This window comes from Pseudophryne corroboree, chromosome 8 (genome assembly GCF_028390025.1).
Source record: "Pseudophryne corroboree isolate aPseCor3 chromosome 8, aPseCor3.hap2, whole genome shotgun sequence".
NCBI lineage: Eukaryota > Metazoa > Chordata > Amphibia > Anura > Myobatrachidae > Pseudophryne > Pseudophryne corroboree.
This window is the reverse complement of record NC_086451.1, coordinates 352054572-352079389: the sequence shown is the minus strand read 5'-3', so window position 1 is coordinate 352079389 and position 24818 is coordinate 352054572. Positions and strand designations below refer to the sequence as shown.

General features: G+C 44.8%; 1 protein-coding gene across 2 annotated transcripts in view; it reads left to right on the top strand.

Annotated features, from left to right (window-relative positions):
• Positions 1 to 24818, top strand: part of DOCK11 (dedicator of cytokinesis 11) — a 981167-nt gene that overhangs the window by 673858 nt on the left and 282491 nt on the right. For both annotated transcript variants that reach the window (XM_063937505.1, XM_063937504.1), the window contains 2 exons: positions 1664 to 1770; positions 24241 to 24363. In XM_063937505.1, the coding sequence (XP_063793575.1) occupies positions 1664 to 1770; positions 24241 to 24363 (230 nt within the window). The remainder of the gene's footprint in view (positions 1 to 1663; positions 1771 to 24240; positions 24364 to 24818) is intronic.

Here is a 24818-nt window from a genome sequence, read left to right as displayed (position 1 = left end):
ACATAGAAACAGAGCAATGAAGATTTAGGTCTCTGTGACCTAAAGCTTCATTACTGTTTCTGTAATATGCTTCTGCATTCCTTAGCTATAGTTATGCAAGATACAGAAGCTCCACCCCTGCTCAGGTTTCCAAACAGTATTTCTCAGCAGAGGTATACAGCAGCTGGTAAGATACACAGATGCAGATTTTTAACATTTCAGGTAAAATACTGCATCTTGCTTAATAGTATATTAATTGATACACTTGGAAAGGGATGATTAGTGCCCACTCACTAAAGCAACAGTGCAACTAACACTTAGTGTTTGCTGCCCAAAAGTAAGAGGATTCCAGAAACCTCTCCGAAAAAAAGTTAATTTGCAATAAATGTTTAAGGCAGAAGTCCTAACTATTGCAGAGTCTTTGGGGGTTATTCAGGTTTGTTAGCAAACCAAAAAAAGCACACTGAAGGGCAAAACCATGTTGCACTGCAGGTGGGGCAGATGTAACGTACATAGGGGGTAATTCTGAGTTGATCGCAGCAGGATCTTTGTTAGCAATTGGGCAAAACCATGTGCACTGCAGGGGAGGCAGATATAACATGTGCAGAGAGAGTTAGATTTGGGTGGGTTATTTTGTTTCTGTGCAGGGTAAATACTGGCTGCTTTATGTTTACACTGCAATTTAAATTGCAGATTGAACACACCACACCCAAATCTAACTCTCTCTGCACATGTTATATCTGCCTCCCCTGCAGTGCACATGGTTTTGCCCATTAGTGTGCTTTTTTGGTTTACTAACAAACCTGAATAAGGTCCTTAGCTGTGTCTTTAGCATGAATTTATTAGTACATTTTAAAACAGTAACGATAAAAGGGTAGTAATAAATTGTATCTCATTGGGCTCGCCAGGATGGGGTACGAATAAAATGCGTTCCGGGTATATGTGTACCTCATCTTGACAAGCCACGAGACCTTGGCCCATATAGAAAATGATGTTAAATTATTAAAACAGATTGGTACCTCCATATACAATCTGATTATTGCGTCACTGAGCCAGAATAGTGTCTAAATGTTATAAAAATAATTTAATACATATCAATAGTCAGGATTTGCAGAGGGGAGAATGAGAGTTGCCTCTGTGGAAAAGGGGTGTGGCTTCATATAAAACTGACACATTGGAGGAGATGAACTAAGCTTTGGAGAGTGATAAGATGGACAGAGGTAAAGTACCAGCCAATCCGCTCCTAACTGCCATGTTACAGGCTGTGTTTGAAAATGTGCAGTTAGGGGCGGATTGGCTGGCACTTTATCTTTCTCCACTTTATCACTCTCAAAGGCTTAGTACATCTGTTCCATGAGACGTATGACTTGGAAGATAAAGGTTCTAAACTACTTTGTCCCAATTCACTAAACTGTTTCTTATATCCTCACCTGCTTTTCTTAGACACATACAGTACCAAATAACAACCTAGATTACTAGGGGTAGATTTACTAAGCTTCTAAGACAGACAAGTGGTGGTGTTGCCCACAACAACCAATCAAATTCTGTCTACCATTTTGTTGAATGCAATGGAGAAATGATAGCTATTATCTGGTTTAGTAAATGTACCACCTAGTATCTATATTCATGTGTAGTTGGTGGAATTGTAAATGGAACCAGCCTGATTACATCTTCCTCTTTACAGAACTTTTCCACAGTGGCTGTTCTGTGTTTAAGAAGATCACGCCGAATATTGACGAGGAGGCAGCCATGAAAGAAGATGCCGGCATGCTGGATGTCTACTACAGTGAGGTGACATCATTAATGTGTTTCTTTATCTCTGATATTACTCGTCCATACTGAAAGCATTTAGGGAGCAGCTGTGTGGTAATACTTAAGGTGTAGTGATGGGTATGGCAATGATTAGGTAAATATCTTCCCATTTCTGCTTCACTGTGATGGTGTGTACACACCGTGAGATATTTTCTTACGATTTTGACTATATAGTCAAAATCGTAAGAAAAGTTAGTGCAGATTGCAAGGTGAAAGTCAACTTGCGGTCCCGATGCGCGGTCCTGCATGTCTTCTACCTCTCCCTCTCCCCTCTCCCAAGCACACCTTCAGTGATAGGACTAGTACTGGGGGCTTCCCTCTCGAATCTGCAATAAAAGTTGTTCAACTCATCTGCCAGTTTTTGACGCATGACAGTGGGATTAGGATGTTTCTTATAACAGGTCATAACTTGCATACTTCACCAAACTGACGCAGGATCGTTAGCTGAAAGATTGTTTGTCAGCTCGTGAGAAAACTGCTTTTTCGCCAGCCTAATTTCACGGGTCAGGGAGTTTCTGGCCAATTTATACCGGTCCTTATCCCCACTGCTGTAGGCTTGCTCCTTGGTCCGACGAAGCTTCCTCAGCTGAGCACTGAACCACAGCTTGTTGTGGTTAAAGGTGCGAGATGTTTTAATTGGCACACACAGGTCCTTACAAAAGCTGCTGTATGATGTTATTACATCAGCTAGTTCGTCTAAGTCAGAAGCAGAGGTTTCAAAGACCTTCCAATCCGTGCAGTCAATACAGGACTGAAGCTTCAGCTTAGCCTCGCTTATCCAGCTTTTAACGGATCTGACCACAGGCTTTGCCCATCGCAACTACTGGTTGTATGTTGGAAGAAGGTGGACTAGGCAGTGGTCAGAAAGGCCCAAGGCTGCGTGAGGTATAGACCTGTAGGCAGCCCTGATAGTAGTATAGCAGTGATCCACGTTACGCCCTTCCCTAGTTGAGCATTTAACTTCCAACATGACCCTCTCCAGTAGGGACAAAATGCTCTGTTCCTGGACTTCCCTCATAATTTATGATTGCCCGCACCTGTGTAGAATTAGTTAATTGAGGAGAAAGGTATTACAGCACAGATGCCGGCAATCTTAAATTAAGAGGAAAGTCCAGGAACAGAGCATTTTGTCCCTCCTGGAAAGGGTCATGTTGGAAGGTATGTGTAAACCACTGCTGAGGCTCAGTCTGCAGTCATAGAGTTGCACAGAATACTGGGTACTATGTTCAGCTCATGCTGATTTGTCAGTGACATTGGGGGTCCGAGTTGATCGCACGTAGCAACTTTTTGCTGCCCGTGCGATGAACTAGTCGCCGCCTATGTATTTCTGCATAGCAGGGCTGCGAACGCTTGTGCAGCCCTGCTATGCAAAAAAAGTTTCCCGTAAAAGAAGACCAGGGTAAGAGTTACTTACTCTGTGCAATGGATCCAGCAATGCAGGTCCCGGAATTCACCTCAGACATCAGCCCTCCAAACGCCTGGGCACGCCTGCGCTGGACTCACCACTCCCCAAAAATGGTGTGTTGCCACCCGGATCCACCTTCCTCCTGTCAATCTTCTTGCGGTCGCTGCTGTGACCACATTCTTCGATAGCAATGCGGCCACCATGCATGCGCAGTTACGACCCGAACGCATGGCTGCGAAGAAGTGCAGCGTGCGATCGGGTCGGAATGACCACCATTGTGACATGGGGCCGGTTAACTTACCAGGGTTCTATGCCTGATTTCTAACGGTCTGCTATGGATTGTACCAAGGGTCTTCTATTGGGGATCATCACCAGTAATATGCTTGATAACATAATGTGCACACTCACCCTGCATTCTTTGGATTATGGGCCGCTATAACAAATATGTATATTATGGGTTTCCTCTACACCATGTGTGTTTAACAGGTTCCCCTGCTGTAGCATCAGCAGCACTGTTCTATGTTACAGTCTGGATTTCAATCCTGACACATTCATTTTAGTCACCCTGGTTTGATGTGATTTTTTGATACTCTTAGCAGCGTCAGAATTTGGCTTGCGTCACACCCATATACAGTACACTGGTGTGATAACTGGCTTTTATTCTACACTGGGTTCACTAGTGTGCACTTGGTATAGACAGTCAGTCTAGCTTGAGTCTGTGCTAGTCCCCAATTTGTCCTCCTACCAACGCATTTCAATACCAGGATGGTGTCTTCTTCATAGCAGTTGTCCTTGAGGAGCTCAATTCGTGGACCGTTGAACTATGCCTGACTGGTGTATGTGATCTCTTCCGGGGATCCCTGATTTTCTACTGTACCATTGCCTTTGGTCTACCTTTGTTTGTAGACCATTTTGATCTGGGACTGATGATGAGAACGGTTGGAGGTGGAGTGAAGGAACAGTGTAACTTTTAATAAAACAGGGCTTTGCCCTCTCCTTATGATGCGAGTTTGTCTACTATTTTAAGTAGACCACTTTCTCTAGTATGAGTTCCTGTATTATACGTTCTATAAGACTCTTCATGTTTACCAGAATTACGCTATGGGGTTTTTACTTGTCGTTTTAGTATTTCTGCAGAATCTAAGAATACAGTGTGATTTGTGCAACACTCCACGTAAAAGGAGTTGGTGTTATTAGGGGATCCGGTCAGTATCCCAGCGGTCGGGATTCCGGCAATCAAAATACCAACTCCGGATTCCCGACACTGCTTGGAATGTGACATCGGCAACCCGACTAGGGGGATCATTCAGACCTGATCGTACGCTAGGATTTTTCACTGCGCTACGATCCAGTCAGAACTGCGCATACGTATGCAATGCGCAGGCGCGTCGTATGGCTACAAAGCGGATCGTTGCTGGGCGATGGATTGTACGAAGAATCCATTCGCACAGGAAGAAGGCGTTTGTGGGTGTCAACTGACCATTTTCTGGGAGTGTTTGGAAAAACGCAGGCGTGTCCAAGCGTTTGCAGGGCGGGTGTCTGACATCAATTCCGGGCTAGAACAGGCTGAAGTGATCGCAGCAGCTGAGTAAGTTCTGAGCTACTCAGAAACTGCACAAACCGTTTTTGTAGTGCTCGGCTGCACATGCGTTCGCACACTTGCAAAGCTAAAATACACTCCCCTACAGGTGGCATGTACATCTGATCGCAGCGCTGCAAAAAATAGCTAGCGAGTGATCAGGTCTGAATGACCCCCTAGGGACATAATCCTGGCACCAAAATCCTGACCGCTGAGATCCCGATCGAGTGTTTGTCGGGACACCCGCTGCGGGGGGAGGAGTTTAGTGTTGGCTGTGGGGAGGGGGGTTAGGATGCTGTCAGGATTTTGAACAAAGGGATGCCGTGGTCTCTATTTTGACCGCCGTTATCCAGACCGCTGGCATAGCAAACCCAACCGTTATTAGAGCCTGGTGACTTGGTGGTGACATTTATCTTGGTTTGCATTGTCGGTGAAGTGTGGGGAGACACTACTACATCGGCAAGCATAATTGGCAGCTTCTAGGGTGCACTTGTCTTTATCACAATATATTATCTGAGGGAGTGTACAGTACATCTGCCTAAAGGAGACAACAGTGGACTGATAGGAATGCACTGGAGGGTCCCATTCTGCTAGTTCTTCAACAAGTAACTGAATAATAATTTTAGCGTTAACAAACCAGTTTAGTTTGGATTGTAGCCAATTTTTTATTTCTTTTGCCATAGATATCATCAAAGGAGCTAGTTTTCTGTGTATCCCATTTATATTTTCCTCACAGGTTACTACAATGTTGAATGGTTGATATGGTGTAATGTACTATAGTACATTGGGTATTTTCAATCCTCCAAAGCACCATCTGCACATGATTGAAGATATTGTATGACCACACAAGTTGTTTTGTTACATTTCTGAAGGGGATTTTAGTTATGTATTGAAGGGCTGAAGTAGGCTTGTTCTTGCAATATATCTTAGGGTGTGTACACACGGTGAGATATTTTCTTTCGATTTTGACTATATAGTCAAAATCGCAAGAAAAGGTAGTGCAGATCGCAAGGTGAAAGTCACCTTGCGTTCCCGATTCGATCCCGATGCGCACTCCCGCCTGGTCGGCATCTCAAGAAAAGATAGACTGTGGAGGCAAGTCAATCCTTGCTAGATCGGTGTACTATCTAGTTCATCTCACATGTCAATGACATCACACCTAAGCCAAAATTTCACATAAGCCAAAATCGTAAGCACACATAGGGGTATATGCAATTCACGGCGAATCGCGGCAATTTTTCGCAGTTTTTTAATTCGACTCAATTCGCCAGGTGAATTCCGGCAGGTGGCTGCCGGAATTCACCATATTCAATGAAAAACAGGTTCGCCAGAATCGCGGGCGAAAATCGGCCGATTTGGCGGATTTTGCCGCGATTTTAAAAAACGGGAAAAACCCGGAAAAAAAAAAGGCGTGGGGTCCCCCCTCCAAAGCATAACCAGCCTCGGGCACTTCGAGCTGGTCCTGGTTCTAAAAATGCAGGGGAAAAATTGGGCAGGGATCCCCCGTATTTTTAAAACCAGCACCGGGCTCTGCACCTGGTGCTGGTGCCAAAAATACGGGGGACAAAAAGAGTAGGGGTCCCCCGTATTTTTAACACCAGCATCGGGCTCCACTAGCTGGACAGATAATGCCACAGCCGGGGGTCACTTTTATGCCGTGCCCTGCGGCCGTGGCATTAAATATCCAACTAGTCACCCCTGGCCGGGGTACCCTGGGGGAGTGGGGACCCCTTCAATCAAGGGGTCCCCCCCCCCCCAGCCACCCAAGGGCCAGGGGTGAAGCCCGAGGCTGTCCCCCCCCCATCCAATGGGCTGCGGATGGGGGGGCTGATAGCCTTTTGTGATAATAAAAAGATATTGTTTTTTCCAGTAGTACTACAAGTCCCAGCAAGCCTCCCCCGCAAGCTGGTACTTGGAGAACCACAAGTACCAGCATGCGGGAGAAAAACGGGCCCGCTGGTACCTGTAGTACTACTGGGGAAAAAATACCCAAATAAAAACAGTACACACACACCTTGATAGTAAAACTTTATTACACACTACCGACACACACATACTTACCTATGTTGACACGCCGACTGCCACGGTCTCCGACGATCCGAGGTACCTGTGAAAAAATTATACTCACCTTCCAGCGTCCAGAGGTAAATCCAGGTCCAGAGATAATCCACGTACTTGGCAAAAAAAAAAAACGAACACCGATCCACCGGACTAAGAAAGTAGTCCCATGCTTTCACATCAGACCCCTTTCTCCCGAATGCCGGGACATCACGTGACTCCTGTCACTGAAGTCCCTTCAGCCAATCAGGAAGCGCTACTTCCGTGGCGCTCACCTGATTGGCTGTGCGCTGTCTGTGCGCTGTCTGTGCTGTGACAGCGCATCGCAAAGCCGCTCCATTACTTTCAATGGTGGGAACTTTGCGGGTAGCGGGGGGGTTAACCCGCGGTCAGCGGCTGACCGGCGGGTGACCTCACCGCTAGCCGCTAAGTTCCCACCATTGAATATAATGGACGGAGCTGTGCGATGCGCTGTCTGAGTTCAGACAGCGCACAGCCAATCAGGTGAGCGCAACGAAGTTGCGCTTCCTGATTGGCTTTAGAGACCTTTATGTGACAGCTGTCACTGACAGGTCTCATTCGTGGAAAGGGGTCTCATGTGTCAGCATGGGACCCCTTTCAGTCCGGCATGGAGCGGGTGTTTGCTTTGTTTTTTTGCCAAGTACGTGGATGTATCTCTGGACCATGGCTGAGGTGAGTATATTGAACTTTTCTTTTCAGGTGTCCGTGGATTCTACATGGAGAAGAGGACCGATGTCGGCGTGTGAACATAGGTAAGTATGTGTGTGTCGACGTATGAAATAAAGTTTTACTGTCGACGGTGTGCGTGTCCTGTTTTTATTTGGGTATTTTTTTTCCCAGTAGTACTACAGGTACCAGCGGGCCCGTTTTTCTCCTGCATGCTGGTACTTGTGGTTCTCCAAGTACCAGCTTGCGGGGGAGGCTTGCTGGGACTTGTAGTACTACTGGAAAAAACAATATCTTTTTATTATCACAAAAGGCTATCAGCCCCCCCATCCGCAGCCCATTGGATGGGGGGGGACAGCCTCGGGCTTCACCCCTGGCCCTTGGGTGGCTGGGGGGGGGACCCCTTGATTGAAGGGGTCCCCACTCCCCCAGGGTACCCCGGCCAGGGGTGACTAGTTGGATATTTAATGCCACGGCCGCAGGGCACGGCATAAAAGTGACCCCCGGCTGTGGCATTATCTGTCCAGCTAGTGGAGCCCGATGCTGGTGTTAAAAATACGGGGGACCCCTGCTCGTTTTGTCCCCCGTATTTTTGGCACCAGCACCAGGCGCAGAGCCCGGTGCTGGTTTTAAAAATACGGGGGATCCCCTGTCAATTTTTTCCCCGCATTTTTAGAACCAGGACCAGCTCGAAGAGCCCGAGGCTGGTTATGCTTTGGAGGGGGGACCCCACGCCATTTTTTTAAAGGATTTTACCGTTCCAGCAATAAAAAAAAAATAAAAAAAAAAAAATATTTAAAAAAAAATATAAATAATATTTGTGCCTCCCCCAAAAAAAAAAAAAGTACCTAATCCCTTCTAATATAAATAGATATGCTATTCCTAAAAAAAAAAACACCAAAAAAAACATGTTTAAATTTTTTTTTTATTGTTTTCACCCTCCAAAGTGTGGCGGATTGAAAAAGACGAATTTGCTGTCTAAAATCACTGCTGTCGAATTTCCAAACTTGAATTGAATATGCTTTGGTCGAATTGCAGCACTTGTATCATTGCAGAAAAGTCGAATTTGCAAAAATTCGAATTTTGAAAGTCCGTTTTTTGGTCGGAAAGCACTGAATTGCATATGCAAATTTTTTTTTTGGTCGAAAATGACCCGAAATTCGACAATTTCGGGAATTCGACCGCAATTGCATATACCCCATAGTCCATATCTCAAGAAAAGTTAGTCAAAATCGGTGCTATCTGGGCCCCGGGGAGTTCAAGGGAAATCGCAAGTAAAAATAGGACATAGCAAGGATCTCACCGTATGCACACACCCTTACTCCAAACCAGCCATGCAACTGACTGTATTATTCCTACTATCCAATGGTGGTGTCAGAAAGTTAGCATACCTCCCAACTGTCCCAATTTTCACGGGACAGTCCCATTTTTTGGTGGTCTGTCCCGCTGTCCCACCCGCGGGCCGCAGTGTCCCACTGGGGGCAATTAAGAGGCTCCTGTCACTCCTCTGCTTAGCAGAGCAGCAGTGAATAGACAGCGTCAATTCACGGGAGACAGAGGGAGAGGGAGCATGCCAGCAGCTCACAGAGCGCTGGCCATGCCCGCTCAGTGACAAAAATGTGGGGCATGGCTTGCGATTGCGGCACTCCCGTGAAGCCACACCCCTTCCACGTAGACCACACCCCTTTTGCACATGGGCGCGGCTTTGCCGCCCAGATGTCCCGCTTACCATTTGTGAAATTTTGGGCGTTATGAGTATGTAAACTTCACTAGTACAAACAGACATACAGCTTAACATAACCAAAGTTAGTCAGAGTATGTTTAAAGGCACTAAAAATCAAAAGATTTGCTAATTCCCTTTGTTTTTTGAAACTCTTTCTTTGGGCAGATAAGTATAGGAATACATTTATGGGGCTTTATAGTGCAGTTAAACCACTTTGTTTGAAATCATCATAAAAAATGAAAAGCTTTGTACCAGATAAAATTTGTAACAGTAAGGGTCACGTCAGCTTACCACCAACTTCTATATAGAGTATTTACAGTATAAAGTATACTCACAGTGGTGTACAAATATAGATTACAATGCCTAGCAATGCACAGGAGTGCAGTGCAATCAGTTGTTTGTTGCACATTGATGCCTTTAATGGCTCTGATCATACCCTCCAACACGGCTGAGTAGAAAATCAGTACAAATTAGGAAAGAGGGCATGGCCACGTGTAAAGGGGGTGTGGTCCCACGGCGCTGCCATGGGAATCAATAGGAATGGGAGACACTGAAACACCAAAAAGGTACAGTTGGAGGGAGGGTATGTTCTGCTGTGACAACATGACTGTATCGTTACAGAAAACAAAACAGTATCACAGCAAACGTAGAAGGACCTAGAGCAGGCTTAATCTAAATACAGTAACCTGTTCAATGCTGAAAGGTGTGGCCACCCCATATGTCCCTGTGTATCTAGATAAGAGGTCCATAGAACACGTGTCAGGTATACTAGAGTCAAATAAAGTTAGGGGGGAAAAAAGCACACACAGATTTTAAAATAGCTTTAATTAACTTTAGATTTTAACAGTTTGATTTTGCCACCTTCAGTTGTGGCTGTGTTTAGATAATGAGCATAGGTGCTGTGCGGTAATATCTCATTCAGTCAATATTGTAGCAAACCGTACATTAAGAATATTATACCTTCCTAGTCCCTACTCATCATCTGTAAGCAAAAAGTAATGGACTGTGAAATTTAGGGGGTAATTCTGAGTTGATCGCAGCAGGAACTTTGGGGGTAATTCCAAGTTGATCGCAGCAGGAATTTTTTTAGCAGTTGGGCAAAACCATGTGCACTGCAGGGGAGGCAGATATAACATGTGCAGAAAGAGTTAGATTTGGGTGGGTTATTTTGTTTCTGTGCAGGGTAAAGACTGGCTGCTTTATTTTTACACTGCAATTTAGATTGCAGATTGAACTCACCACACCCAAATCTATCTCTCTCTGCACATGTTATATCTGCCCCCCTGCAGTGCACATGGTTTTGCCCAACTGCTAAAAAATTTCCTGCTGCGATCAACTTGGAATTACCCCCTTTGTTAGCAGTTGGGCAAAACCATGTGCACTGCAGGGAAGGCAGATATAACATGTGCAGAGAGAGTTAGATATGGGTGGGGTGTGTTCAATCTGCAATCTAAATTGCAGTGTAAAAATAAAGCAGCCAGTATTTATCCTACACAGAAACAAAATAACCCACCCATATCTAACTGCACATGTTTTATCTACCCCCCCTGCAGTGCATATGGTTTTGCCCAACTGCTAACAAAGTTCCTGCTGCGATCAACTCAGAATTACCCCCATAGACCATACCTGTCGGTACAATATTATACTAGATGTGCGGTAAGATTGATTGTACAGGGTTGAAAAAGTATTTTGGAATCCCTAATTGTATATAGGTCTTCTTCTTTCAGTTCATTAGAGGCAGGCTAACCTGGCAGCACTGTAACTGTTTTAGGACATACAGTACTGGAAGGCAGTTCTCTCTTTATTGCATTTTATTATCACAAAATCATAAAACAAGTATGGCCATATTGTATATTGAGCTATAATATGTATGTGCTATATAAATATTTTATTTTAACTGCACTGTAGGTCCTTGTACTGTAACTGGATTTTCTAGGGGACATCATTAGGTTAGTGTGGGTGGTATGGATTGCACTAGGTGACACCATCCAGGGGGGTGAAATAAATATAGCAAAGCAGCGATGATGGATGGCGTGCACATGTTCACATCATCCAGGAGGGGGCTGCCAAGAATGGGGGTGTGACACCTGGAATTACCCCAAAACGTCATACACCAGGGGGGCGTGGCGAGCCCACATTAGGTGACACCAACCCTAGTGATGCCACTTCATTGTGTATCCCAGTCCAGCACTATAGATAAGATTAAAGAGTATATATTGTAGACACAACCATAAATACATATTGTAGAACAGTGTTACAACTAGTATTTTTACTCCTGTTGTTTGTTGGGTCGCTAGCTATTACTGTCTACTTATTACAGTGTTGTTTTTAATTAATCCTCTGCCCTTCCCTTCCTTCCCATCTCTTTTCCTCATGTCCCTCTCAGTGCCTCTCCCTTTTAGTTCGGCCCACCTCTTTGTCTCTCCCCTTTTCCCTGCCTCCCTTCCTCCTCTCCCTCCCCTGTTTTTGCCTCTTCTTTTACTTGACGTGGCATAGATTGGTGGTGCAGATATGATGGCATCATTGTGGACCCACCCCCATTTTACAATGCAGAGATTACGGCATTGCAAAGTGTGGGGGGTTTCTATGATCATGCCTTTCAGCCCAAATTGAGTAATCTGCCACTTCTCTGAGCTAGGCAGCTTTGGGCAGCTGCTGCCTGAGGACTGGGAAACTTGAATGCTCTTCCAGGCGGCCTGGAGCAATACCTAGGATTCAGGAGTCTCCCAGCCATTCCATGAGACTAGGTAAGTATGGTTTACACTCACTGGGGTCGATGTAGAGATGCAAGCAAATCCGCCAAAATCACTTTACTTAACCTGTCTGCAGAGTTGTATGCATCTTTGTGAGCAGACCGCTCCTATCCGAATCCTTAGTTTGAGACCCTTGATAATTACTTAATTTGCACCAGCCCTATCCTTGGTCTGGAACATCACATGCACGTTTGCACTCTCGGGCCAACTCAGCATAGCCCACAGTTCTGTCAGCACGCCCACACTGAACAATGCCTACGTGAGATCTTCCCCGTACAGCCCCGTTATGCCCCTTCTATAGCTGGTGGAGATTAAGATGAAATGCTTTAGGACTGCATTGCACGTACACTTGGTTCTGGAGCATGTATAGTGTAAAACACACAACACATGGGACTATATTCAATAAGAGTCGTATCCATTCCGATATGCGTTTGTCGGAATGGATCCGACAACCCCTATTCAATAGAGTGGCCAAATCCGACTGTCGGATTAGGCTGGAGTCCGTGCGGCTGTAAGCAGCTCCCCGTGTGTGAGAACACAGGGAGCTACTGGAGCCGCACATCACGGCCGCTCAGTGCCTCGCTGCAGGGAGAGAGGTGCCTGGCTGGGGGACGGGCGTCAAGGTACCTCTCATCCCCTTTCCCCATAGCCTGCCGCATCGCTCCCCATAGGCCGCCACCCCGCTCCCCATAGCCCGCCACACCGCTCCCCGTCTCCTCACCTCAATCCGACTTTTTTTAAAGTCGAATTGAGATTGTCGGAAAGGGGGCCAAAACCTGTTGGATTTTGCCCCGTTTACGACAGAAGCACGCGGATCAGAATTACAGACTTGTCGGGGGAAAAAATGCACTTTTTGAATAGGTCGGAACCCCTTCCGACCGAAATCTGTCGGAAGCTGCCGTCTTTCTGACAAGATGGCAGCTTCCGACAGCTATTGAATACACCCCATGCTCTGCAAATAGGCTTAAGGTTAACTGTGCATCAGCCCCACTGTGTTGCTCTCTACTGATTGTGTGTTTATAGAAATCTGACTCTAGCTCTTCCCTGTTGACACTCCCCTCTGGCTACAAAGGAATTCCAGAGAGGGTCACATCAGCTTAGACTTTGCAGAAAGTGTCGGGATCCTCCCATTTCCTTATGACTCTTTAGAACATTCACAGAGTGGCATAAATTCTTGGCTAAGATCACTGTTTTTCAGTAGAAAAGTTGAGATAGTTATCTACCTAATTGGTGAGTCATGGTGAATAGTGTGAGTCAAATGCTACAATAAAAGTATACAAACTATTGTATATACATATACTCTGACTACTGTATGTATACACACCACTATGGAACATATTTTGTATTGAGAGATGCCATTCAAATGAGAGAGTCCTATTTAAGAGTGATGGACAAATAGCAATTTCCATCTAATGCTGCTGGTGTCAAAGAAAGACGTCTGGAAGATTTTTGACAGTCAGTCCCAGGCTTTTCTGTGGTCTTTTCCAGTACAGGTTGAGTATCCCTTATCCTAAATGCTTGGGACCAGAAGTATTTTGGATATCGGATTTTTCCGTATATTGGAATAATTGCATAACATAATGAGATATCATGGTGATGGGACCTAAGTCTAAGCACAGAATGCATTTACAGTATGTTTCATATACACCTTATACACACAGCCTGAGGGTAATTTAATACAATCTTTTTAATAACTTTGTGCATTAAACAAAGTGCGTGTACATACACACAATTCATTTATGTTTCATATGCACCTTATACACACATCCTGGCAGTCATTTAATACAATATTTTTAAAAACTTTGTGTATTAAACAAAGTTTGTGTACATTGAGCCATCAGAAAACAAAGGTTTCACTGTCTCCCTCTCACTCAAAAAAATCCGTATTTCGGAATATTCCGTATTTCGGAATATTTGGATATGGGATACTCAACCTGTAGTAGAAACAATTCAACACTGATGTTGGGATATTTTCAATCACTGTTTTACTATCAACCTTCTGTTCAGTCTAAGGAAATTTATCGCTTTAATATAGGTTTTATTGCTGGTATGCATAGAAAGTTACTGGGAGTTGTTACATAAAATGTACATAACAATATTTCATTTTAAATTAATATTTACTTGTACTGTATAGTAGTATATTTATTTTTACAGCAGGCCAGCGATTTCCTATGAAATGCTTCGTTTTTAGACACTTGTCAGCTTTATATGTGTTACCTGTCTACTGTACCAGGTCAGCAACAGTTATACCCACTTTATAATGAAGCCTCATCCACTTATTCATGTAGCGGCATTTAGAGTCCGCAAACCGCTATAGTCCCCAAATGATTAGATGGATCTCCCTAATGTAGGAGTATAAGTTCTCCAGACTCCCGGAGGCGAAATAGAACGTGATGACCCCCAACTCTCCCACAGTGACTCCAGCTTGCAAATGTGCTGCAATCTGTCAGCACATGCACAGTAGCACAACTGAGGGGGCAAGGGAGGAATAATGTGATCGCAATGGTCAGTGGTAACCGGGATTGGCTCCTACTGTGCCTGCGACTCGCCAGTGGTACATCTCGGATAATAAAGATTCCTTATTGCAGCTAATTGCAATGACTGTAGCAAATCGCTACAAACTAGTGGAGGGAGATCTGTCCTAGGTCAGCAGCCCCCTTAATCTTTCCTCCTTGGTGCCCCCTTGACAGCTGGAGCACTGAGGCCAGTGCCTCCACTGTGTCCGGGAGTTACGCCATACGCCACTGTCTTGATGTACTGCTGCAATAGATTCTGAATGAGAAGGTGAATGCAATGTTGAACTTGGAGAGTTTATTTAGGTAACTTACAGTATATGAAATTAGGTCGCTTATGTAGAAAGAAGAGTGACTCATTGGTTCACATCAAGAAGTAGAACCTGAGCAGGTGGGGTGCTTGTTTCTACAATCCTACAATGGGATAGGTTACCTACCACTAACAACAGTATTTCTTGTTGTGGAGTATTAAAGTAACCCCATACTGAGGAGGGAAAGACAAGGGGCATGTACAGTATTTGAGCACAAATTCAAACCCAACAATCACTGAAAGTGCAAGGAATTATGCTATGGTTTTATACCAGTAGAGGTTATGGGGGGTATTCAATTGAAGTCGGATCCTCTCCGACAGAGAGGATTCGACACGTCACTATTCAATGCTGCCCGTTTCCGGCCAGCATTCCGACAATGCAGATTCGACTTGATTACAAATCGAATCTGCATCAGCGACAAACTGTTGAAAACAGCCGCGTTTTCAACAAAAACACGTTACTCGCCGATCCACGTGCTTTTTTTTTCCGACAGTCGAAAAAGCTGCACTTTCATTGAATAGGTTGAATGCATATTCAACCTAAAAACTGTTGAAAAGTGCAGTTTTTCCGACTTTCGGATACACCGGCACCAATTAAATACCCCTCTATGGCTTCATCAGTTGGTATGACACTGAGCAGGATTTTTCATTCATCACATGATCAATAACAAAAGCCCCAAAAATAATGAAATGTTGTGGGGGGGTGGTGAGGATGTGGAGTCTGATATAATAATAGGAAGGGTGTGATCTTGACAATCCATCTTGTTTGGGAGTATTCATGGTAGTTAGTTTTCTCCTTATGAAACACAGTTCAGAGAACGTTTACAACCTTATAATATTGTAACAGCAAGATATTATCAGATTAAAAGAATATTCTCGTGCTGCTTGGTATAATACTACCGTGTTCCCCGATAATAAGACACTGTCTTATTTTTTTTTTTTTTCAACAAAAAACACCATAGGGCTTATTTTCGGGGTAGGGCTTATTTTAATTAACATTGACAGCAAATTTCACAGCCCCCAGTCCTCCTTTTACAGCCACCATGCCCCCAGTCCTGCTTTTACAGCCCCCAGTCCTCCTTTTACAGCCACCATGCCCCCAGTCCTGCTTTTACAGCCCCCAGTCCTCCTTTTACAGCCACCATGCCCCCAGTCCTGCTTCTACAGCCCCCAGTCCTCCTTTTACAGCCACCATGCCCCCAGTCCTGCTTTTACAACCCCCAGTCCTCCTTTTACAGCCACCATGCCCCCAGTCCTGCTCCTCACCTACAGCACTTTCCAGTTCCAGTTTCCAGTTCTTCTTCATGCTTTCCGCCGGTGCCGCTGCTACTCCGCTCCCGCTGTGTACAGAAGCCGCGTGATGTGCGCAGTGACATCATGCACAGGGCGCAATGCATCCCTGGGACTGGGAGCTGGAGTCTTCAACGGCTGATACAGTACTGTACAGCATCCCTCAAGCAGGGCGGCGGTGAAGGGGGTTAGCGGGGGTGGAGCTGGGGGCATTGAATTTAGTGCACGGATTCGGGTAATGGGAATTTTGATAGGGCTTATTTTCGGGGTAGGGCTTATTTTGGACCAGTTTCCAAAAGCAAGGGTAGGGCTTATTTTCGGGGAAGGGCTTATTATCGGGGAAACACGGTAGGTGTATAAGGACACATTTGTTCTTTTGTAATCCTATTGTATGTTATAGGAAGACTGCAGAGACTGGAAAGATACAGCAAACTCTTCAGCAGTTAGTTTGGGAACCAAGTAGCTCTGTTTTGTTTTTGTTTTGTTTTTTTATTAATATTTTATTTTTACATTTTGTGGTTACACTTTTTGTAATCACATTATAGCTGCTCTGTTTGTTCCATTATGTTTATTTCCTGACGTGGACAAATTTGTTATTACCCTTCCAAGAAAAAAGAACCACCCATGGTTTTCACTGAAATAACTTGAAATAAAGGAATTGTCAGCCATCGTTGTTTGTTCTATATTTAATGGCAATCAGACTTTGCGTTAGATTTTTGATTCAAATAAATATATTTAGTCGAATGTTTTGTTCTTATTCATTCTCGGTTGCTTTTATCTGTATGTTTTTTTTTGTCATGATCCTGTGGGAGGACCTACTGTATGACCTGCGACTGAGTCAGAGCTTTCTGGCACTGGGCAGTATGTTTCTTTGCAAAATGCTGTGATAGTCTTCACATTTCATTTTACCTTGCACAGATTTAAGGCACCCCATGCCAGACACAGCAAAGCAACCCTAAAACATAACAAAGCCGCCTCCACTTTCACAGTATGTATCGCGTTAAACGTAATAGCCTACAAACTGCAGGCATCAGCAATTTCCCGGAGAGTCTGCCTAATGTTTTAAAGAAGCAATCATTTAAAAGGCAAAACCAACCTGTTTTTTCCTTTTAAATGAATGCTACTTTAAAACATCTGGCAGACTTGCCGGGAACCCGCTGATGCAGTTTTCAGGCTATTACATTTAACCCATGGTGTTTTTTCTTTACAGCTTAACTTTTTCATTTGTGAACATAGAGCTGATGTAACAAATCAGGGTCCTAGCCCCACTTAATACACTCTGCAGAGCCACATTACCGTACATCTCCTGTACCTCAGCAGCTCCCCACAGCTTGTAATGTAGACATACTGTAACATGATTCTGTCAGCCTATGCACTTCCACTGGAGCCTATTTAAACCTGCTCCTGAGTACAGCATATTGCCAGATCAGCATCTTCCTGAGACAGTTCCTGGACCCCAGGCTTCAGTCATTACAGTGCTGTTTCTTTTATACTCTGTTTTACTTCTGTGTTCGGACTTCTACAGCTGCCACATGTTACTAGGACTCTGTTTTGAAAACTTCTGTTATCTACCAGCGGTTCTGTCTCTGCAGTTCTCAGCAGTCTGCTGCTATCCTGCCTCCCTGGCCTGCATCCACTGTTTTCCATCTGCTACAGATATTCCAGGGGGCTCTCCAGCATCAAGTGCTTGTCTGGTTTTTGTGATTGTACCTAGGTATCTGAGAACACAGTAGCAATCGCATTTAACAACAATAAAAAGGAGTGGTAGAAGTGTGTCAGTAGGATGGATACGCAATTTCGGCAATGCGGAGCATGTAGTGGGTGTGTCGTGGGTGTTGCAATCACAATATATGCGAAACAGATTGCACAAATTGCAATTGCTTCAACAGCACAGGCTGAGTAGCTAGAGAGCAACGCAGAATAGAACAAAAAAAAAACATCCCAGTTTTGTGCTGACATCGATGTATATTTGTTCTCATAATTTATTTTATTATTTATTTATTATTCAGGTCGCATCACTAATCGATGCGACTGCAATAACCCCATTCCCGGTGCTACTGCGCATACGCTAGCAGCCAGTGTAATCTGATTGCATTGGCTGTGAACACCTCTGCCTGATTGACAGGCAGAGGCGTTCACGGGGCAGCTATTGAGTGTTGCAGGGGCGGCGCATTGAAAATGTGGGCTGTTTTTCGGGGCGGCTGCGTGACGTCACACGCAGCTGCACCTATCAAGAGAATGGCAGTGAACCGCCTTCATACGCAGCCTAGCTGCGACTGCAAGGGGTTGTCCACAGTTGCTGCAACTGCAGTTAACCGCAGACAGTGGTTAGGCCATTTAGCATGCGGGGCGGCCTTGCCCTGCAATGGGCAGCCCCCAGCATGCGAAAGAACGGATTGCTTTTTTTAGCAGAATTTGCAGTCCGTACTGAATAACCCCCTATATTTGCAATGGATTTGTATAATTGCAGATGAGATTGTGGGTTTGGCTAGAGGTCTTCGCAGGTTTCCAATTGCGATCACAGTCAGTGTGCATTTAGTCGCAATTGCAGTCCGTGCTGCATGAAGACCTGAGACTGTTCCTGAGTGTCAAATATCCATTACTGTTCATCTCTTGCAACGGCTGCCTGCCCCCAGTAGCAGGCAGATTACTTCTTTGCTTCTTGACATCTCAGCTGTATTGTGTACAGGGGAAATGTGGTGCTAATTGATACCTGTGCTCTGTTTTAGTTTTCTGTGATGATAAGTCCTGTACGCCCTGTATTGTTCTAATGTGTGTTGTACGTACAGCGCTGCAAAACACTTGTGGCCCCTTATAAATAAATAATAAGAATAATAATAATCTCCACTTTCCATTTCTGAGTCGAATATTCTGATTCCAGTTCCATGCTTGTAAATCAATGTGTGAGTTCTGGGGCGATTTGACCCTTGTGGTCGGTTGCCCGGGAATTCCTCCATTTCTGACACTAGTTCTAAGTTTCTAGTTTTCAGGTTCGGTAGTATGCAGCTCTGAGTCTCTTCAGTTGTGTTTATCTGAGTTCCCACTTCCCAGTAGTACTTTCCAACCCTTAGCTTCTGTGTTTAGGTGCTGGGGTTGAGTTCCATACAACCGGTTCCAGGCTTTCCTGGCTGGGATTCCAGTTCTGTATCCTAGACCAGTTTCCAGTGCAGAGTGCTGCTTTGTATTGTTGGGATTGCCAAGGAAATCCGAGCACCTCAGCCTCAGTCCATATCCGCTCCAACTCTCCTAGTTTCAACAAACACTCCTTCAGTTTGCCCCAAGGGTCCCAAGACAGCTCTCAAACACTCGGCCCCTTGACAAATATGAATTGCCAAAAAGTTTACATTTTGACTCATCTGTCCTCTGATGGTGTCAATATGCATTTTACAAAATCCCAGTTTGGATTATTTTTTTAATGTTGTTTTGACCTTGGAGTCCAGCTTGTCCCTCTTTGTAACTTTTCCATGGCACTTTTTACTATTCTCACAATCCTTTATATTAAATCTGGGGTCGATTTCCCTCTTGAGGCTGCATCCAGAAAGGTTGGCTACAGTCCCATGGATTTTAAATTTCTTAAAAATATTTGCAACTGACAATGTAACACTACTGTGTGTGTTGAATTTTATTCTATTATGAAGTGTGCTTTGTAATTTTTTGGGGTAAAGAAATGCAATTTGCTACATTAACAAAAAAGACAAGAAAAAAAAATAAAAACACAATATGCAACATCAGATCCGTAGAAGGGCTGCAAGCCGGCTACGCTCCTGAACACTGTAATTGCAGCTCTATCTGCATCTGAAATGCCACGTTACAGTGTTTTTTCCATGAAAACACTGTAGCATACCATTTTATATGTAAATACAGTCGCAGTCACACACAGACTATAGGCATGCCACTTGTGCGTCCTATTACATTGAATCTAAGACGCAACAAAAAAAAAAAAAGATGCTTGGCGCTATCAAGTCCCACAATGGCATGGCGCGACTTCAAGGGCTGTTTAGCGGGACTGCAGCAAGGATGTAAGAGGACACATCTGTATATGTTAAAGGTCATATTCTTCCTAAACCATTACGTATTTTTGAAGGACGCAAGGAAATCACTGACATTCCCATTCCTGGATATTACTGCACAAGTTGCACTTCGATTGACAACAATTATTCATAACATGTAACCAAATTGAGTTTAACCGTTCACTGGATCCACTCCGTGAATATGAAATTGTGGTTATTGGGGGTCATTCAGATGTGATCGCTAGGCAGCAAATTTTGCTGTCCTGCGATCAGATAGTTGCCGCCTACAGGGGAGGGTATTTTAGCTGTGCAAGTGTGCGATCGCATGTGTAGCAGTGCTGCACAAACTGATTTTGTGCAGTCTCTGCGCAGCACAGGACTTACTCAGCCGCTGCGATCACATCAGCCTGTTCGGGACCGGATTTTATGTCAGACACCCGCCCTGAAAACGCTTGATCCCGCCTGCGTTTACCCAGACACTCCCTGAAAACAGTCAGTTGCCTCCCACAAACGTCCTCTTCCTGTCAATCTCCTTGCGAGCGCCCATGCGAATGAATCCTTCACACAATCCAATCGCTGACCGGTGATCCCCGTTGCAGCCGTGCGACACGCCGGCGTGGTGCATACCGCATGTGCAGTTTGGATCTGATCACCCACTGTGCGAAAAAGCACAGCAGCGATCAGATCTTAATGACCCCCATTTACTCCAACAAAAGGGTGAAGTGTATATGCTCAGATGTGGGATTCTTTTAGGTATTATTTATTGATTGTAAATTGTACTTATTAAGCTAAGTGCAAGCGTTTTATAAAATATTGGGGGTATATTTACTAAGGTCCCGATTTTGACCGAGATGCCGTTTTTTCTTCAAAGTGTCATCTCGGTAATTTACTAAGCAAAAATCACGGCAGTGATGAGGGCATTCGTAATATTTTGGAAGTCCTAGGAAAAAATCACGAATCAATACACCATCGGTCAAATACGCCTGCAAATTGCTAGAAATCGGGAATTTACTAAAAAGTGCAAAACACAAACACTGCCGACAATAGCCAAACACTGCCGTGATAAAATACAAATCGTGAAAAAGTGCTAAAAAAAACCAGACCTGCTTTTTTATCCCGTGTTTGTATAGGCATGCACGGATCCATGAGATCCGTGCATGTTTTTCAGTGGGAAGGGGGGGGAAATGTTATAAATTTTCAGAAAAAAAATTGCGTGGGGTCCCCCCTCCTAAGGCAAACCAGCCTCGGGCTCTTTGAGCCGATCCTGGTTGCAGAAATATGGTGAAAAAATGGACAGGGGTTCCCCCATATTTAAGCAACCAGCATCAGGCTCTGCGCCTGGTCCTGGTTCCAAAAATACGGGGGACAAAAAGAGTAGGGGTCCCCCGTATTTTTTAAACCAGCACCGGGCTCCACTAGCTGGACAGATAATGCCACAGCCGGGGGTCACTTTTATACAGTGCCTTGCGGCCGTGGCATCAAATATCCAACTAGTCACCCCTGGCCGGGGTACCCTGGGGGAGTGGGTACCCCTTCAATCAAGGGGTCCCGTCCCCCCCAGCCACCCAAGGGCCAGGGGTGAAGCCCGAGGCTGTCCCCCCCCCCCATCCAATGGGCTGCGGATGGGGGGCTGATAGCCTTTGTGATAAGTGTTTGATATTGTTTTTAGTAGCAGTACTACAAGGCCCAGCAAGCCTCCCCCGCAAGCTGGTACTTGGAGAACCACAAGTACCAGCATGCGGCGGAAAAATGGGCCCGCTGGTACCTGTAGTAGTACTACTACTAAAAAAATACCACAATAAAGACATAACACACACACCTTGACAGTATAACTTTAATACATCCATCCACACCTCCATATACACATACTTACCTTATGTTCCCACGCAGGTCGGTCCTCTTCTCCAGTAGAATCCATGGTGTACCTGTAGAAAAAATTATACTCACATAATCCATGGTTGAAGGCTCCTCGGTAACTCCTTTTGTAATCCACGTACTTGAAAAAATAAAAAAACGAATACCCGACCACGAACTGAAAGGGGACCCATGTTTTCACATGGGCCCCCTTTCCCCGAATGCCAGAAACCCACTCTGACTGATGTCTAAGTGGGTTTCCTCAGCCAATCAGGGAGCGCCACGTTGTAGCACCCTCCTGATCGGCTGTGTGCTCCTGTACTGTATGACAGGCGGCACACGGCAGTGTTACAATGTAGCGCCTATGCGCTCCATTGTAACCAATGGTGGGAACTGTCAGGTCAGCGGTTGACCGAAAGTGACCTCACCGCTGACCTGACAGTTCCCACCATTGGTTACAATGGAGCGCATAGGCGCTACATTGTAACACTGCCGTGTGCCGCCTGTCATACAGTACAGGAGCACACAGCCGATCAGGAGGGTGCTACAACGTGGCGCTTCCTGATTGGCTGAGGAAACCCACTTAGACATCAGTCAGAGTGGGTTTCTGGCATTCGGGGAAAGGGGGCCCATGTGAAAACATGGGTCCCCTTTCAGTTCGTGGTCGGGTATTCGTTTTTTTATTTTTTCAAGTACGTGGATTACAAAAGGATTTACCGAGGAGCAGAAAACACTGGATTATGTGAGTATAATTTTTTCTACAGGTACACCATGGATTCTACTGGAGAAGAGGACCGACCTGCGTGGGAACATAAGGTAAGTATGTGTATATGGAGGTGTGGATGGATGTATTAAAGTTATACTTTCAAGGTGTGTGTGTGTTGTCTTTATTGGGGTATTTTTTTAGTAGTAGTACTACAGGTACCAGCGGGCCCATTTTTCCGCCGCATGCTGGTACTTGTGGTTCTCCAAGTACCAGCTTGCGGGGGAGGCTTGCTGGGCCTTGTAGTACTACTACTAAAAACACAATATCAAACACTTATCACAAAGGCTATCAGCCCCCCATCCGCAGCCCATTGGATGGGGGGGACAGCCTCGGGCTTCACCCCTGGCCCTTGGGTGGCTGGGGGGGGGGGACCCCTTGATTGAAGGGGTCCCCACTCCCCCAGGGTACCCCGGCCAGGGGTGACTAGTTGGATATTTGATGCCACGGCCGCAAGGCACTGTATAAAAGTGACCCAGGCTGTGGCATTATCTGTCCAGCTAGTGGAGCCCGGTGCTGGTTTCAAAAATACGGGGGACCCCTACTCTTTTTGTCCCCCGTATTTTTGGAACCAGGACCAGGCGCAGAGCCCGGTGCTGGTTGTTTAAATATGGGGGAACCCCTGTCAATTTTTTCCCCATATTTTTGCAACCAGGACCGGCTCAAAGAGCCCGAGGCTGGTTTGGCTTAGGAGGGGGGACCCCACGCAATTTTTTTTTTAAGTTTAAACTTTTTTTTTTTTTTTTTTACAAGGTGCACAATGAAGCCCAGCACGGATCTCTCAGATCCGGCCGAGATTCATTGTATTAAAGTCGGCAGTGTTTTACAAGTCACTCACGTAAAACACTGCCTAAAAAAACGAATGACATCGACATCGGAAAACCCGAAAATGCAGAATACGGCAGCTTAGTAAATTAGTCGTAATCAATTCAAAAAGTTGCATATTTACACTTTCGATGTCATTCGTGATTGAACTTTGACCTCAAACGGGAAAACACGAATCTTAGTAAATTTACCCCATTGTTTTGTTTTTATAAGGGTGTCATATATTATGTCAGTAAAAGGACTATTTCACATATAATTGTAACCGTAAAGGTTCACTTGGTAGAATTTATTTCACTTTTGATCAGCTTTAATTTAGAATAGCGCCCTCTCTTAGACATATCACCCATCTTAACCTTTGGCCTCGCTAACAGGAGTCCCTTTGAGAGGTGCAGCTTCAAAATCTGCTTTACCGAGGATTAAGATTCTTCAGGAGTCATATAGATAAATAGATAGATAGATAGATAGTGCTGGACACTGAAGAAGTAACTACAGTATGTTACACTGTAAAAGAAAGCTGTCAGCAATAGCTTATAACTCTCTTACTTTCTATATGCCTATATGTGCTTATTCTAAGTGGTCAGTCAGACAAGTTGTACTATATAATTTGGATCACAATGTATTGCAGTAAATTCTTGATAGTACTGTAGTTTTCAATGATGCCGTTTCTCTGTCCCATCAGGAGGTGTTGGTGGAGTTACTGGAGCAGTGTGTGGACAGCTTATGGAAAGCGGAGAGATATGAAACCATCTCTGAAGTCTCAAAGATGCTTATTCCAATTTATGAAAAGAGACGAGAATTTGAGGTTTGTAAAAATTTCACTACGTTGTGCAAACTCGTCTTCGGTTATATGGTGTTATGTGCTCTGAGACCATTGTGTGTGTTTTTCTTGACAGAAGCTTTATGTCTATGGGGTGGCTTATAGATGCTTTTCAGGATAAGACTTTGTCTCAGCGTGCACCTATTTGGATGCATTTAAAGCCAATACATTGTTCCTGCTCACATGGCTTCTGTATACATCCCACTGAGTGTGTTGTAAGGAAAGCTAGTCAAGTCATGGACAGTGCTGCTGGGAGAAATATAGTACCCTGGTACTAGGGGGTGTATCCAAGACTGTGGGGGCATGACAGCATGGGTCCCCTCTAAATCGCCTGAATCGCACTGGTACCTGCAACTCGCAGGCTATTACATAAGAGCCATGGAATAGAGAGGCACTAAGGCCCTCATTCCGAGTTGTTCGCTTGCTAGCTGCTTTTAGCA